A 19050-nucleotide genomic window follows, 5' to 3' on the forward strand; every position below is an offset into this window, starting at 1 on the left:
AAAAGCTTCAATTTGTTTAAAAAATTATAAATTAAAAACAATATGACATTATAATGAACAAAAGAATGAAATAGAAGGGGGGGAGCTGATGTGACCAGCACATGACCTCACGCCAATTCGATATTAAGACATGAAACTCAGAATAGTGACGAGCTGTAAGTAAACTATCACTTCCCATTGATCGCTTTCAAATAAAATCTAATTTGTTTATAAACTTTATAGCTCAGTTTTAATTGTAAACACCACTCATTTTTTATTATCCTATTTTTCTAAGCAATGGACAATGATAACTATAAGTACTAATATACAAATCCGTTCTCATGCTTTGATTTGAAAATATCGAGTGGATCGTAGTCTCTGTTTCTTATTCACAAATCAATTATTTAGCAATTTAAAAAATTTTAAAAGCAGCATATCTTTAGAATTCCCAATTTGTGTGTTAAGTGTTAAGTGTTGTTATACATTTCTTTTTCAGTCTTTTCTCAGTTTGTATCAGTGTTCAATTATCTGGATTAATCTTTTTATCTCCTGCCAACCTATTTATAAAGCAGGGGTGGCCTTATCGCGGCTCTCTCAGGCAAGTGGTGCGGCTCCAGTGCAAATAAAATGTATGTGTCAAAAATAGTAAACTAAAATTTCTCAATGGTCAAAAGAAAGAAATTAATTTATTTCATTTCTTTTTACAAAGTTATTAGACGTTTCATTACTTTTAAAATGATGTAAATATAGATTTGCGGGTTTCAAAAAAATCTAATTGGGGTTTTCGAACTTTCCTAAATTCTAACATACCGCTCTAACGAGTACGAAGTTTGACCACCCCTGACACCCTTGTTATGTAACAGTTAAATCAGTTTCAATCCTCAATATTGTGTCGGATCACTTATAAATAATAATAAAATAAAACGATGCTCCCACGAAATGTTTCTGCTAGGCATTACTTTTAAATAAATACTAATATAACAAACATAAAAAATACAGTGAATATAAAAGGAATATATGGCACTCTACTGAGAATTCTGAAGATATGCTAATTTAAAAAAATTTATTATTGTCAAGTCATTGATTTATGAATCCGAAACACTAGGTTACCAGAAGAAATACTACGATCGATTGTATGTTTTCAAATCAAAGATAATAATTGATTAATTGATATAATAAGTTTTAATATCCAAAATCTAATCAACTTTGTATATGAATATAGAAATCTTAATTATGGAAAACAAAAATTTTTATAAGTTTAATATAAGAGTCATCCTGGATTATGCATTTATTTCACTTAATCGCTTGCAGTGAATATTTCCTTCAAATAGCAATGTCTTTTTATATTGCAGGACAATGAGTCCGCTTACTGAAAACGATAAACATCTCTTTGAGGTGTTTAAGGGACGGGGAAACCGCCATTAAATTTTTAAATGGATGCATTTTCTGATTACTTATTTGCTTTTAAACCATCCAGTTTGCTAATTAAAATTCAATTAAATTCGCACAAAATGTGGGACAGATTAAAAAAAAAAAAAAAAAAAAAATTCAAAATTCCGGCTTCAGATGCACTGGATGGAAGATAATGTATATTCAAGATTTGGCGGCTCCATGTACCGCCGATTTTTCACAGTGCTATGAACGAACATACATACACATATTCTTTATTATTTATTGCATATATATAAAAATACATAAAGAGACCAAATATGGGGCTGAAAATTAAAAACAAAAATTTTATACCTGTCCTGCGTTATAGCTGCAGGATAGAAGTGCAATAACTTAAAGCATTTAAAGTTAAAAGTAAATTGTCAAAAGCAAGGCAATTCCTCAACAATATCAATAATCGTAACCGTGTATAAGAGGTTTAATACAATATCTAAGCAAATCAAAATTAAAATAAGAATTCATAGTAGTACAAATTCGATAAATAGAAATGCAAAAAGGGGGAAAATATACAAGATAATAAAATTAAAAAAATAATCTCATTTTACTGAGGGTATTTTGGATTATTTTAATTTATAGTATAGAATATAACACTCATTATATTTTGTTTTTACTTAATTTAATGTTTGTAATGCTTACTTTATAAGCTAAACTCGGCCGTAACTATATGTAACGTGAATATCGAGTCCAGTATAATGTTCGCTATCACATGCATTTTCATGTACCCGTATTAAGTCTTGGAACATATCATCAGCAGATAAGGACACTGACACTATTGTATTTTATAGTTATTTAGAATTTAATATTTATATTTAATATATTCAATATTAATTTATATTTAATATATTCATATATATTTAATATATTCAAGGGGTATTTAGAAATTAACAGAAATCTTAGAACATTCGAAACTTACTCTCATTCAATATTCCTATACATTCATGACAAATGAATAATGAATTCTTTGTTTCTAATTGCTTGCATGAATTAGAAAAGCAAGCGATATTTTCATTCCAATAATTGGCCGGAAAATTTATATGAAGCCATATAATGATATTTTGCTCAGCACCATTTGGCGAATATTTCACGTTTTGTTTTCTCTCCTTTAAAATAATTTCCCTTTACTTACACATAATCGTATTTTTAGATACCTTAATTTATTGTCATTTGTATTATTCATCTCTATTATTTTAAGATTTTCAGCTCAACTCTCTGCCACCTGTACAAAGAAGCGAATTCAACCTGCGGTAGTGTTTATTTCTATAAAATTGTTATAATTTTTTAGACACATTTTTGCTTTAGGCAATAATGAGAAGTCGATTATTAACTATTATGTAGGTACCTGTCTGAACACTTCATTTTGAGTTTCTATTAAAAAAAACTTTCATGATTCAGAAAGAATAAAGAAATATTTCAGAAAGAATAAAGAAAGAACAGAACCTACATATTTTATAATTTCGCACATTTTCTTTTATATAGAAGTTGGAAACTTATATCGATATGTTAAAATAACATATTAAATTATTTACAAATTAACATTTTATAAGGTATTTCTCCCACCTTCTTGGCGTGCCTTCGTGGTGTATGCACGCTGGGCTGGTATCCAGAGGTCCGTGGTTCGATTCTCCCGAAGACGATTGCTCATTTTTCATTCCTGATTCCAAAAATACCTAATGTCTCTACAACTGAATTTTTATGATGCCAATATTATAATTTCTTTATAAACATTTAGAAAATGTATAAACTTATCTTCGAAGGAATTAAAATTGTAATGTTTTGGACCATTAAGTATATTCTATTCCAAGAAGTAAAATGACTTGCAGTCATGCATTAATGTTAATTTCCAGTACTTTGACTTGATTACCAAATTATTGAAAATTCATGTGACCTTGGTTTAGAAGTAAATAAATGATCCGGGTTCAACCGAATTATTAAGAAAGTATTTAGATTTCAAAATGAAAGCTCGTGTATTTAATCTTAAGAAGATAGTACTCTTCCGCTTTAATAGGAATTTCTCCTCCTTCCGCAAAAAGATATCACCGGAAACAAAGACTTCCTTACTTTTCCGGAAAAAATTTCTGAAAGAGATTGGACACTTTTTTTGAAGCATTATCTGTCACTTAAGTATAGTGTCCATCGCGCAAGAGATTTCTAAAACATCAAGAACTTTCTTAGAAAAAGACTTCTGAAACTGAACTTATAGCATGAAAAATTAAAAAAAAAAAAAAAAAGTGAAGAGATATATGTATGCATCAAAGTAAAGAAGTTCCGAGTATATAATTTCATTACCTTTGTAAACATTCTAGGGGAAAACGAAAACACATTAAATTTGTTTTATTTTGATATTCTTAGGAAATTAAGAGCTTTAATTTTAGAGGAAAAAAAACAGCTGTAATATCTTAATTCCGGTGATACCTCTCCTTTGAGGTATGGACCGGATAATCCACTTCTATGTAATATTTTAATGCAGGGCACTAAATTACAGATAATGTAATAAATGTTAATATCTAATGCATTTTCCCAATTGAAGCGAAACTATAATTAAAAATTTAACTAAATATTAAAAGACAGAGAGTAAAACGAATTTAAAGGGGGGGGAGATGTTTATTGAAAATCAGCGTTACTAATCTTTTTGAAATCGACTTCATTAGTTCGTCATGACTACCACCCGAAAATCGAGTTGCTAGAAGCTCCTTAAACTTTTAACCACTCTGTGTTCTCTTTAATTTTAAACTCTGTTTATCTACAGTCTTCATTTTAAACGATGTTATATTTCAGATTTTTTTTTTTTTGTTTTGTTTGTTTTTGTTTTTACTAATTATGGTTTTTTCTTATTTCTTTCCAGGGTGACACGCTTTGCGCCCTGGATAAGTACGCTAGAAACAATGGCTGGGGTTTTTTTACTTCTCAAAAACCCCGCAGAGAAAGTGCATCCCAGGTGGACGAATTCTTCGAAGGCAGTACCAGTTTAATAAACCCAACTTCACAATCCTTTGATACCATGAAAACGGATCACCTTAACGCTGTAAATCAAAACGCAACTGCTGCAGTTGGACTCGCCCATCAACCGTCTACGGCCTACAATAACTCTTGCAGGGCCAAAACAATGCGCGAAAATGTGCCTTCGAACTTAATCAACCACCAGGAGGACATCTTCACCAAATCCGCATTGACTGTGCCAGGTTCCATTATAAGTTTCTCGGATATGAGTGAATCGCCTGATTTACCTGGTCTTTTCGATAGCATCACTCCTCCTTATCAGAGTCCTGTACCTTGCACGGTTAAGAATGAAAGGACAGTTTTGGACTCATGCTCTTTTCCATCTACACAAGAGTTTACTTCCTTACTGGACGTTAGTTTGCCAGATCAAGTGATAGTGAAACGGGAGGCTAATATTGAAAATAAGCTTTCTCATTACCAATCAAATATGCCTTTATCTTCTGTCCAACCTATGCAAAATACTTACATGGGACATTTCGCCATGTCGCGACTCATCATGCCACTCACCCCACCTAGTTCAGAGCCTGGTAGTGATTCTGTGGATTCTATCACTGTTAGGACAACGCCTCCACCTCCATATGGAACATCTCCGCCAAGCAATTTGTTGCCTTCTTTACCTGAATTAAGCGAAGAGCATCAGCCAGTGAGGACTCCTTACAACAGGAGAAATAATCCAGAACTGGAAAAAAGGAGAACTCACCGATGCGTATTTCCAGGTAAGGATTAATCAGCTCAAAGTATTGTGTAACGTTCATTGCTTATAATTATCGTAAAACACTGATTAACGTAACTTCTTTAATTCCTTAACCAGAATCCCGCTTAAGAAAAATAACATTTGATCAAAGTAAGGATGAAAATAAGTCACCTCTCCCTTTTTTAGTCAGTTGTTTTTCATTTTTATTTTCGATCTTTAGAATCTTTTCATATTTTATTGCGAAAACAAGCGAACTCAATATATTTTTTGCAAAACTAGCAAAGTAAAAGTGGTAAGCGAAAGGTGGTAGCGAAGTAAGGTTCTTCAGGTGGCTTTTGGAATTTTAAGCTCTGCATTTGTTAGTAGATTATGCAAATTAAAAACTGAGTGTCAAGTAGGAAATTACCTGACAGCTGCTAATCTGCCAAAAATGAAATATCAGATTCCAATAATTTTAAATCATTTTGCAGTAGATCTCAAATGAAGTATTACCGTTCTATAAGTTCTCAGTGGCCAATCAATTATGTTGACAATATCCTGAGAGATAAATCTGGTAATGGAAATGTAAGGCTATTTATAAGATTTATTAATTGCGCTTTTTAAGTACTCATTTAAATATTCATATTTTTTTTAAAAAATACAAAGTTATTCATTTTCATCACACGTTTTGCTACTTAAGTCATGAGATGTGGTTCAATAACTTTAAAAACAGTAATTAAAACAATCAGATTCTTTTTATATAATCATATGTCATTTAAAAGAAATAAAAATAAAAAAAAAAAGCGTTTAGAAGTTTATTTGGGAAATCGTTATATTGTTTTAATATTTCGAATTTATATAGTTATGTAATCTTCACAGATAGTAAGCTGAAAGATTGATGACTATGAATAATATTTATTGATGCAAAGATTGCAAAATTTTGGAATTAATTCATCAGGAAAGAAGCGTAAATTCGTATTTTGAAAGAAGCAGGTATAAAATGTGTTGATTATTTGGAGAGGGAAAATTCTTATTTTTATACTTTCTATTCCTGAAGAACTTTTGTTTTCGCCAAATTCAGTGAAGTCATTTTATACAGAAACAGAAAACATTGGTATTGTAAACTTTAGGGTTAAAATATTCAGACTAAAAAAAGAAAACACAAACAAGCAGTATTGACAAAACTGGGATAAAATTTGTTTAGCTTTCATCCATAGACCCACTGTAAAAAATATATTTAATTGTATGACTGAATATAAAACATCGATAACTTAGATGCTTTATGTAATGGGAAATGCAATTTATTTTCGTTCAGCAAAAACACATGTAAAATTCTAGAATCAGAAAATGGACCTTACTGGTAAAGATTTTAGGGATAATTTACTGAATCTCTGAACACTTTCCCCAAATTATTTGCATTCTACTAATCATTGTCTTTCTGATAGCAGTTTCACATATCGAACACATATTAATATGCAAACTTAAGGTTCCCTTGCCTACCTCAAAGTGTCTTGCTGATTATATTGAATTTTCATTTGATAGGTAAGAAATATCTAACTGTAGTAATTCCCAGAATTCAACCTGGACTTAAAAGCAAGGTAGACTTAACAATTATTATTATTATTATTTTTGATTTTGAGAAATCAAAAAGATAGGTACTTTTAAAAAAACATTATACTTTTAAAAAAACATTATACTTTTTGCCTCGCTAATGCAATTGTTGAAAATATGTGTGTATGCATTTGTGTAAGTGTATCCCATTAATATTCTGAATTATTTGAAATTATGTCGCGTTTTTACATCACTATAGTTTTCAGGACTTTTAAAATGGCAATCGGCTTTGATTTATATTCAGCGGAGATCCCGCCGTAATGCTTAAAGCATGCAACTGTTAACTGTTTCGAAATTTCACCTCACCATAATAAATTACATTAATTTTGTTTATTGTTGCAAAAGTAATAATATCAGTGCTTAAGGAAACCATTAATTTACATATGAGACTAAATTTTTGTCTCTGGTGCAGTTGCTTGATGTCAAAACTGTTTTATTTCTATAATAAAATTTGAATCAAAAGATTTTTATATTAATGTAAATTATATATATATATATATTCGCAGATGCGAATGAAACAAAAATAGTTTTCAAATAGTTCTCCTCTTTGTTTCCACAGGTTGCACTAAAGTTTACACAAAAAGTTCCCATTTGAAAGCTCATCAAAGAATTCATACTGGTAAGTATGCAATATTTTAGAATTTCTTGCTATTCCGTCCTTCTTCTATACTGCTAAAATTATTAAATAATAGTTAAACGTTAAATATCAGCTAGATGAATGTATTGTGTGGCTGCCTTCTTTAAGGATAACTCTTATAAAATATAGCCGCTCGGCCGGGATAGCGGTTAGCGATGCTGATTTCTGTACCGAAGTGCCCGGGCTCGAATTCCGGAAAAGGCATGTATGTTTGTAAACGTATGTTGCCTGTGCGGCATGGCGGCACTCTAAATATGCGGCAAGCCGAAACTCCTTTCGAGAGGTTGGTGGTAAGGGAAGAGGGGTGTGCTTTTCAAACTTAGGCGCGGTTTTGAGCAAAGTCGTACTGTCATCTATATGATGCTCAAAGCTCTTGCCAACGAACGACAGACGCAATCTTGACTCCTCGCCACGATGAATATCATGGAAATGGACTGATCACTGAGCTTTTCATTGCTTTCGATATGTTAAAAATTTTGTATATGTATGAATACACAACATACATCCCTTTCTGAATTGAAAGTTCGAATGTTCTACATAGTACTATAATTTTCTACAATAAAAATAATCCTATTCAGGGCCAGAGCGGGCTACCGGTACAGTTGCACCAGGTAGCAAAATTTTTAGAATTTAGAGGGAGCACGGGGCAGCAGAATAAGACCAATAGACTGTTTCGGGCGGTAAAATGCCTAGATCCGGCCCTGATCTGAACTGAAATATAGGAGTCTTTAGTGATAGGGTTCGAATAAAATAATTAATTTTGTCATTTCCTACATTTCCGCTTTAAAAACTTCTGATATGGTATCTGTTACAACAACAAACTGTTCAATATAAGAAGAAAGTTATCCATTCAAAGAACTTGTTGTATGTGTCAAAATCATCTCAAATAAGATTAGCAGATTCAGATTAATACTTTCTGTTTCTTCTTTTGTTAAATATACTTAAAAACTCTATGTATCTCAAAGGCGGCATATTGCCTCATACGAAGTCTAAAAGGAGAGGGACTATGCATAAAACATTGTTATTTTACATTATATTTCGAAAGTAATATTGAATAACACAGTAATTGTTATTCAGTGATAATAATTCAATTATTTAGTGTTATTTTATATAAAAATTTTAAACATTTTAAAAATCGAAATATGCTGAATTTTTATTAAGAATTCTATTGTTTAAAAGTCTAAAAACTTAATAAACATTATTTATATAACATTTGTTGTTAAATATTAAAACTCTTTCATTATGCTAAATTATTTTTTCTAAAATTGTTTTTCACACCATATAAGTCGTGCATTAAAGTAGTACAAAATGTTTCACCTCAGAATTTTATATATACTTAAAATATTGAAAGAATCCAGCAAAGTTCCGATTGAGCTAATCTGGGACCCTTAGCGCCATATTTCTTCGCTTTTATAAAGGGAAAAATAGCAGAATTTTAAGGTCTTAGGCGTACATCTAGTAGGCCTAAGTAGTTTATCTAGAAACAGTTACTTAGTCGTCTAGAGAACACTGACATTAAATAAAGTTTGCAGTAATTCCTGTAAGAATAATAATTCACTTAAGAATTAAATGAAATTGTGAACAGATGTACCCTTTTGTGAAATTTCAATGATGTTTGAAAATTAATAAATCATTATTACAGCTGCCGTTAATGCATAATAGTTGACCTCTTTTTTAAATCCAACGTTAAGTTATTATTGCTGCAGATTATTCCGAAGGTAATTTCGAACAGCGTATGCTGATGAAAAGAATGCGAGTTGAAAAATCGCTTTCTCACATGACCACTGTTCTACACAACAGATTCCGCCAAAGAGACATTTTTCTTTTCAAGGGAAATCAACTCCTCATTCCCCTTCTTGAGTTCGAACAAAAGTGACAGGTGTGCAAACAGCTAGCGTATTCCTAATAAAAAGGGATACCACAAACTCGGACTTTTGTTCCTCATCCAAGCGAGCCTCATGCTGGCATGGAATGTCCAGAAACTCTGCAGGCAATGGTGACCAGTTCTGACAGTTGTCCAAGGTCCTCTTCCATTCCCCCCAAGACGCATAACCGGCCTTGGAAAGAGGCTGTGTACAATAAGCTCTCCGCGGGATATATCCTGACACCGATTTACACCATGCTCCGCTCGCCTTTTACCCCTACCTTTTCTGGACTCTGCAGTAACAGCTACTTGCCACTGTATTCAAGTGTTATTTTCTTTTTGGAGTTAAGCTCATGTTTTTCGCTTCGTTAGAAATTTACCCTTGATTTAGCGGAAAAATATTTGACCTTTTTATTTTTACTCCAGAAAGATCATCAGCAAGTAAAATTGCAAAATAAGACCGATATTGAGTAACAAAAATCGAATCTTTTTTTTTTTCATGCATATAAAAGTAAACAAATTGCATTTAATAAATGCTAAATGGAAACTGCATATTTTCGCATTCAAGGAAAGGAAAGTTAATTTTTTTTTTATTTTTAACTTTCCTTTCCTTGGATTAAAGTTTTATTTTTATATATTGATTTGTGATACGTTTTGTGTTACATAATACATCATTCACTTTGTCTTAAGCCAAAGTTTTCCTGGAGTTCCAAGTTAAATCTAATGAGCTTAACCGCAATATTTTTAAGCTATTCTGGAGAAAGTGACTTAAAATAAAGAATTAGCAGAATTTTTTTTTCTTCATTTATTTTTTAAAATTACATCGTAATTTTATGCATTTTAAGACAGTGTATCTTAATTGCAAAATAAATAAATAATAATAATATATTGGAGGATGGGGGAATTTCAAGGTCTCAGAAGTGATTAGATAATTAAAGTAAGTACCACGAGAAAGCAGCATTATACAAGCAGTTTTAAAATATAATTTACATCTTTGCATGTGAGAGCACAGTTTATCTTTTCTTGAGAATGATTGGATAATATTTATTATTTTTATTAACTTTAGCGCCAGTATTTTCTTCTTCCTCTAACATCATTACCTGACCTCTCTCTCTGTTGGAAGAAATGTTACGTTTCCACATTCCCCCCGTCCTATTTTAAATAAAATTTATGAAACTTTTTATACATTCACGTTATAAAATGCAATATTTGACATATTACATCATCTACATTAAGTGATAGGGTTCGTTGAAAACTGTGTCTGATCGAAAGAAAGAGTCAATGAAAAAAGCTGAGGGCTTTCGAAATAAATCAATTTAAAAAAATCAGCTCAAATTGAATTTAGATTCATACTGTTGCTAGAAACTGAAATTATTTATGCTGTATTTTCACGCGCATTGCAAAATATTTGTAGGCTGTTTACATTGATGCTATTTCTAAATACAGTAAAAATATTTTATGGGGAAAAATGTTTATTTTTTTCAGTATAAAATTAAAATACAGCCTACGAGAGTAAAGTTACCAAACTTTATTCAAATGCCTCTGAATTTGATTATTTTAAGGTTCTCATCTTCGTTTACTCTTAAAATGTTACTCATTATTTCTTGCATACTCTCTTAAGTGCCCCAGGTGCCTGACGATGTTTTTAAGTGGAAAACTCTTCCTATTGAGGCCAAAAGAGCGGAAGAAGTAACAGTCGCACCAGATACAGTATGTATTAGCAACCCTTTTCTATTAGCCATTAGCCCAAGTACCTATTGTGGATGAAAAGGGGCGTTATCCCTGTATTGGGGTCCCCATGGAACACATTCTTTTCAAAGAACAGCCTCCACCAAGGACAGTCTTACATCATCATGAGATCGTTCATCATGTCACAATGGGATCTCCTTTTTAGTTTCGTGCTCCTTTTCTTTTTCCACCGTTCTTTCTAACCTCTTCCGCTACGATTTGGCCTCTGGAGAGACGGTCCTGGTAACACAGTGGCCTGTCGAGCTATTTTGCGAGGTATATTTACAGCTCTGTGCATGAATTCACAGGTAATGGTGTCGCATTTTATAAAACTTTTGTGGATGCAGTTCTGAAAATTTTAAAGGAAAATTTAAAGAAGATTTCTGAATTCATTGCTTCATTTCTGAATCGGAGTAATAGATAGACTATCTGTTTGCAAATTTTTTGTGTAGTTTTGATACCTTTGATGAATGCTTCACTTGCACCCAAAACTTCCTATAGTTTAAGAACATGAATAGACTGAAAAGTTACATAAAGAGTATGGAGATATGTTTCAAACTTTCTAGAAAATGATATGTTTTTATAGGTTTATAGAAAAATTAAATCGATTTCAAGAGGCACTGCACTTAGCTCCTTCGAACTCGATAGTTTTCCTATAAAACAAGCATCAAACTAAAGTAGAATTTCGCCTAATTTTATATTTGAGTTCTGTACAATGACATAACAAAAATCTTGCATTAAAAGTCCATATATTAGGCAAATACATTTTCATAAAAACTTTTTTAACTTATGCTTTCTTTCTCACTCCGTCTGTCTCATTGTCCCCGCCTGCTAGACGATCAATCATTTAATGCATTCATTAAAACCTTAAAATTTCCTTTCTGCTTTGTTGCTAATGGTTTTCGAATTATATTATGTTGTTACTTCAAGAAAAATAAAATCGTTCACTATGCAGCCATTAGAGACCATGTGGATGTCTCTTTTTATAACATTATGTTTAATAATTTATTCTAAAAGGTATCTTTAATTCAAGCTTTCAAGTGTTAGGGCGCAGCCCGGTCCATCTTGCTACACAAAGTTTGCCATATGACCTTTCAAGTGTGCCATATGAGCTTTCAAGTGTATCACGTTTCAAAAATTTTTAATATAGCTTTTAAATCCTTGGAGAAGTTTGATTTTTGCTTCAACGTGCATTAATTTAACGTTTCGCTAAGTCACTGCTAAGCCAGCGGTGTCGTTTTAGGCGCGATCAAGTTGGGGAAAATGTCATAAATTACGAAAGGGAAAGAAAACAGTTGTGCTTAGAGACTTTTTAGTTATTTAAGAGTTATTTTGAGTTATAAAGAGTTATTTTGGGGACAAAAAACCCTACTATAATGAAGTGTTAGAATGGTGTATACTCTTACATTACAAGTAAACGCTTTGTTATTTTCCCAGCACCTTTAGAAAAATCGTTAATACAAATTATGCCTTAAATACATGTTAAACTGGCTGGACGAAGTATGGATTCCATTATGTTCCCAACCGTCTTTACCATTTTAGGTATAAATAAATTATAATACCATCATAAAAGGGTACCAATCTGGAATTTTTCGTTAATAGTTTTGATTTCACTCTACTTACTTAACAGTACATATTTTTGTCCAACACTTTCGGATGCGTAAATTCAAGAAATGGTCTGTGGCACAGAAATGCAGTCTGTAGTCAGTGGCATAGCTATAGGGTGGCGGACGGAGGAATAATCCGTCTCGGGTGGCACAATTTCAGGTCGGCATTTTTTTAAGAGAAACATACTCTAGTGGATAGTCATGTGAACCATCGGAGTGAAAAATGCGATTGGGATTTTTTTGCATTGTGGCAATTCTTATTATAGTTATTTTTATAAGGGGGTGGGATGCCTTTGTAGAAGATTAAGATTTTCCACGAAAGTCTAAAAAACTGGAAATTGACTCTTATTCCCGTTATGAAAGTAACACAGTCTTGTATTCACGTTTCATATAACTAAATCACAAAAAAAAAAAAAAAAAAACTCGCGTAGTTATTCCGGTTCTTTAAGATTTAACCCAAAGTTCAGCTACCAGTATTCAGCTGTCTTATCCATTTTTTAACTCGTGAGACAAAGAATTGGTGTCGTCTTAGATGCGGTCAAGAAGGGAGGAATGATGTCATTTACGAAGGGGAAAGTAAACGTGTGTGCTAGTCATAAGAAGCGATATTTTTAAAAAGAAAGTTGTTTTTAGGTCTCATTGTATATCAATATATCAGGAAAGAAATGAAAAAATTTCTTGTTTGATATTTTTCTTCTTAATTTCGCACAGGACCTAGCACCAAAAGTACTTTCAATAAAAACTAGAATGGAGCTATAGAGAGAGAGAGCTCTCATCTGTTCTTTGGCCGCGAAACATTTTAAGGGCTCTTTTTCTTTTACGTATTATTAAACAGTCTAATAATATTAGCACTCTTTGGATTCTTAATAACATATATCTACTTATGATTGCGAATTAAATATATAATTATCAGATTATTTTTTATTGATTATCTCTATTTGTTCGCGGAGGAATTGATACATGCACGTCACGAGGCTGAAAAACTCGGAAAACGCTGCTATAAACAAATAATACGATCCAATTTCAGTTGAAAGAACTAATTAGCATTTGTAATTGTTTATGAAAAGTCGTTTAAATAGTGAATTCTGCCATCTAAGCTAATTTTTCAAAGGCTTCGTACCATCTAACCTGAAATTTATTACTTACTCATGTTAAGAATAAGAAGTAATGTGTATTTATTTAATTGAATATGACAAAGTGTATGAGAACAAGATGTCAAAGGGAAGGCATGCTTTTATAGAGAATTTTAGGGAAATCTGGTTCATATTTTTGTTACGTTTAATATAAACCACAAGAATGCTAACATACAGTGGTAAGCTGTAGCATGAGGGGCGTGCGATCCCTATGTTAACTTTACCTCTAATTTCCAAGACCCTTATTCTTTTTGCTAGTTTATTTATCCCCCCCCCAAAAAAAAAAAAAAAAAAACACGTGTTATTCACGGAACTTCGTCCGTTAGTCTGAACGAAATTTAAACTGGAACATTTCTGTGAGAAGAAGAGTTTCGTGACTGTACAACATATTTTAGATTTGGCAACAATATCCTTAAATGGAAAATCTTTGAAAAAAATTTAATCTTAAACCTTAAAGAAGGTTTTGAAAAATCATCGCTCGGCTTAGATCCTCCTAGAAGATCAGTTGCTGTAAAAGAGAAAAAAAAAAAAAAAAATAATAATAATAATAATAATGTGCTGCAGCTTGTGACGCATAAATTTAATTCGCACTTTTATGCATTTCCTCTAATAATTTGTAATACTTATAATTTCGTAAATTTTAATTAATTTTTTAAAGTTATTTTCTTGTTTATTCGCAATTATTTGTATTTCCTGTTCATCTAAAAAGTGAAACATTTAAGTTAAATTTTTCATCCATCACTTCTGTACTTCTGTACTCTGACATCTAGCTTACCAGTCTGTTTATTATGTCTTGCTTAATACACTTATTTTATTCATTTATTTTTATTGTTCAAGTTGTTGAAGTAACAACTTTCAGTTTTGCTACAGTAACACTTTAGACATTTAACATGCCTTCCATGTTAGATTCGATCTCATTTCATTTTCCTCCAAGTTATCTGTGTAGAACACAGATAACACAAAACTATTATCACACGGTGTATTGTACGTAAGTAAACAACTTTTAAACTTATCTTTTCTTTGTGTGCCGCCAAATTTTGAAATCATTAAAAGTGTGCCGCGACAAAAAAAAAAAAAAAAAAAAAAGCTTGAGAATCACTGGTGTAGAAGAAGTGACAGAAGATTCATAATTCCTCGAAAACGAGAACTTATGAGAGAATTCCGTTGTGTTTATGTAATGAACCCCATTGTTGGAATAAGAGTTTTGAAGTTTCTTAATAACTAAGTTACTTATTTTCAGAGGATTGCTATGAATCTTAGCTAAATTCTACCACTCTTCTTACTGTCAGAAGTGTTCGGTACCCACTTCTGAGAACTGTGATTTATATTGATCTGTAATCTGTTAACCTGTGCTATAACTTTTCCAACCACAAAGATCATCCACTCGAAATTCAGAAACAGATTAAATTATGCGAAATTATGAAATATTCTCAAAACTTTAATTTTAGAACGAAAATAGACTTCAAATCGCTTGTAAGACATTTTGGGAAAAAATAAATATTAATTGGAAAAATAAATTAATTCAATAAATTTGTTCGACCTTTTTTATGTATTTTTACTAGTAGTCCTCGGCTTTAAATCGAAATTCTACTTTGGAATTTCTGCCTTATACAGACTACGGTTTAAAGAATGAATCAGGTAAAAATTCTGGTTTGTATTACCATGTGGCTTGGAGATCTAATATTAGCCTTTAAGACGGATTTTTTTTCGCTAATGTTTTGTTTTGACTGAAACAACCGGATGTTCCTCTGTCTTTTTCTTTCTTGAAAAATGGGAAGATTTACGCGAACCCCACCCACGTGAGATTCTTGGCGAGAGAGACGCGTGCCGCCGTTACCCCCAGAAAACGGTTTTTCTTAGACAGCAGTTAAAAAAAAGAAAAAGAGGGAAAAAAGTGGAAGAAAAAGAAGGGAGAGTTTGCTATCAATTTTACTCACATCTCTCCCGAATCCCAAGCAGCGAAATCCTCCTCGACAAGTATTGAAGAACCTAAAATAACGCTTCCGGTCTTTTAAGCGCGGATCTTTTTGTGTAATTTACCGCCGATATGCAAATTATGGAACATAGGCCACCCAAAGTAACAACTATTTCATCCGATAAATGCATCGCGATTTATCTCCATCAATTTCTAATAAAAGGGCTTTCAGATTGAAATAAGGCGTTTGATGGCTTCAAGGAACCCGAACGTTGTCTTCTCACACTTGTTTCCTGTTTCCTGCTTTTTGCTCGATGTTGCCGATTTGGCCTACTTCGCCTCTTAAATAGTTACTGCTTGGGAAAAGAATTATGTTTTTCCTCGAAACGAGCATTCAGGGTGGCAGGTACATTAATTGTTTCAGACACTGCAAAATGCATTTCAGGCATAATGCATTCCGGTATCAATCTCTTTTGTCATGCTCTTTAAGAACAAGGCTGTTAGGATGATTCAGAAAAATAATTGGTCAAGTGAATGGTAATCAGTTGCGTTTAGCGATCTCGGTCGATATTCGATATTATGTCGCCAACAAAAAAGAAAGGTCAATGATGAAGGTTTGAAGGCCTAGATTCTTGGAATAATAATTGATGGGTAAAATATTAAATATGCCCTTCTTTGTTCGAGCATCTGGAATACGATAAAAATGAAAAAGAAACGCTAAAACCAAATATATTTGTATTTATATTTTAGGAAAATAGACATTTCTTTTTACCAAGATTTATTTTTTGCGCGATTTATCGTATAATCATAATGATATTCTCTCCCATATGATTTCTTTTATGTATTTTTTAGCAAGTTAAAAATGTCATTTTTTTAAGTCTATATTCTAAAAGAATATACTCTTTGCTACTCTTTACTTCAAATCGACTAATATTTGCAATATTTGTTAAAATAACTGCATGTGTTTCTTAGGTATACATTTATTGTTTCTCCATTCGTTTTATAGTAATACGTATTAAAAAACTTACACCGTGCATAATTTATTTAAATATAAATAAATGCGTACAATGTTAATATATCCGTTTTAATTTTAACATCAAGAGGACTGTTTCAAATATTATTATTTTCCTTTCGCTCAGATCAAGTCCGATGCCAATGATAAGTGCTCCAAAACAAATCGTTAATTAAAAGAACTAATAATTTAGAGTACAGTATAGTATTTACTGCAGCAAAAATATAAAATGGTACAGTTGAAAGTCAATGTTGCCAAACTGTATAGCGATGGCAATCGTGACTTATTAACAATAGTAAATAATTACAGTTACAATCCTACAAGTTCCTAAAATTCTATGCATTTTGACTGTATCACTAATAGTCATTCAAAGTTAATCTCTGTTATTAAGTAATGAAAAATTGTACTAACTACCTTGCTTGTTATATTATCTATTTATATAAGTATACGTATATGCTTACATCTCGAAATCCCAATTTATAATTTTTTTATTTCAAATTTTATGTGAGTTTAATGAAATTTCGATTAAAAATTTAGTAATATAAAAATTTTGTGTTGCTCCTCGGCGAAACGCAATATTAATCTTTTGAATTTAATCAGGAAACTGAGCGATTTAAAAGAAATGTGTTGCCACTGCCTGAATTAAAATATTTTTTCTTCCCTGCAGCTGCGAGTTGTCGTTCAGGAAAGCATACGATATTTTTCTTTCAAATCTATTTTGTTATTAAATAACAAGTTGATCGAATTAAGCGCAATAAAGGTAAATTCGTTTCAATTATTATTAATTCGACTCGTGAAATATATTAGGTGAATTCGTTAAAATTATTACATATATATATATATATATATATAATTATTTTAGACGGTTGGCCGCGCAAGCGGCTAGTCTTAAAAAGAAACAGCGAACAGTTATTAAATAAAATTATATTTGCTGCGATTTTTTATTTAAAACCGTCGGTTCTGAGGCTATGCAAGAACTGCCACTAACGAAAAGCTGACTAACTTATGATTCTACGAACACTGGTTAATTTTATCGTATACATTTTGTACAATATATTGCTTAAACAACAACTTCGTTGATGCAATTCCTTCTTTGAGACCTAACTATGATTAAAAAATAAGCTATTGATTAATCCTAGCCTATACTTCATCGACATCTAATTACATCTAAATCTAACAACAGTAGTGATACGAAGATGGAGCATGGCCATGGGCAGCATGAGGAACTTCGTTACCCGTTTTACTGAGCGTGTAACATTCTCAAAACTATTTCAGAAGCAGAACTAATGTATCTTCTTCACAACACATTAAAAGAAAATAATGGGAAAAAAAATTCCGTGTTTTCATCTTTTACGGAAAAAAAAAAAAAAAAAAAAAAGAGGAGGTATAAGTAGTGCTATGCATCTCTGCCTAGGGACCACCCGAATTTCCTCCACTCAAATGAAACGTATCATGTATCCGCTTCAGCAATGCAGCGAATAGTCCCTGTTATGACAGTGATGAATAAGTACTGGGAAATAATATTATTCAGCAAATGCTTTAGGGAACTTAGGGAACATAAAGTTCCCTAAAGCATTTGCTGTTCTCTCTCGTTCTTTTTTTTAGCTTAATTTTTACTTAGATTAATAAGGATGAAGAGATATCTAAAAACTTTTATTTCCTCCTTTGGTAATGAGAATGGAATTTTTTTAATACTATCATGTTACAAAATGTTTCTCGTTGTTTGGGTAGTGTTGACGAATACGATAATGCATGATGAAATTTTTGAAGTACTTTTCTGTCCATGTGTTACTACGTTTTGAATATGACTTGTTCAAAAATTTGAAAAACTGCATATAATTTCCTAGTACACATTCTTTTAAGGTTTAAGAGTCAAGTCGAAAAGTTTGTTTTGACATTTTTCAGAAAATGCGCACAGTTTTAAAAGGCTGGCTGTATTTACTGTTAAATTGTTAAAGGAATGGATAAAGAACGTCTGTATATGATTTAATACTTAACTTCAATTTCAGTTGCTTTTGCTAATTTTATGGAATATTCTATAAGATCCCCTTTTTTGTACTAAAATCACGTCCTTTGGGTCTCATGCTCCGCAAATAAATTACAACTGCTAAGGGATTTATTGATAATGTTTATGTTAAGATGGTAATATTAAAATTCGATCTTTTGGTGGTAATGTGTGGTGTATTTAATTATGGCAAAGCACACTAGGGCTATCTGCCTAAGGGGAGGGATGCCTTCATGGAGGACTTTCTAAGGGAAACTGGCTCGTATACACGTTACACATGGGGAAAACCACGAAAACACCCATGCAGCCAGCCCGTTCGTGGGATTCGAACCTCGGACCGAACTACCAGTGTTCAGCGACTTTACCGTTCGGCCGCTGGTGGGCCCCTCGATCTTTTTGGAATCCCAGGGATTCGCCGAAATACTTTCATTGGCTTATAA

The 19050-nt window shown here is 32.1% G+C and overlaps 1 protein-coding gene across 1 annotated transcript in view; it reads left to right on the forward strand.

The window, feature by feature from the left end:
* LOC118200833 (Krueppel-like factor 5) overlaps positions 1 to 19050 on the forward strand; it is a 93117-nt gene that overhangs the window by 61218 nt on the left and 12849 nt on the right. Inside the window, exons 2-3 of the mRNA XM_035372806.2 lie at positions 4271 to 5141; positions 7269 to 7328. Coding sequence (XP_035228697.1) covers positions 4271 to 5141; positions 7269 to 7328 — 931 coding nt within the window. The remainder of the gene's footprint in view (positions 1 to 4270; positions 5142 to 7268; positions 7329 to 19050) is intronic.

The sequence above is a fragment of the Stegodyphus dumicola genome, chromosome 6, assembly GCF_044657685.1.
Source record: "Stegodyphus dumicola isolate Sdum_Otavi_A_Nest chromosome 6, ASM4465768v1".
Lineage (NCBI taxonomy): Eukaryota > Metazoa > Arthropoda > Arachnida > Araneae > Eresidae > Stegodyphus > Stegodyphus dumicola.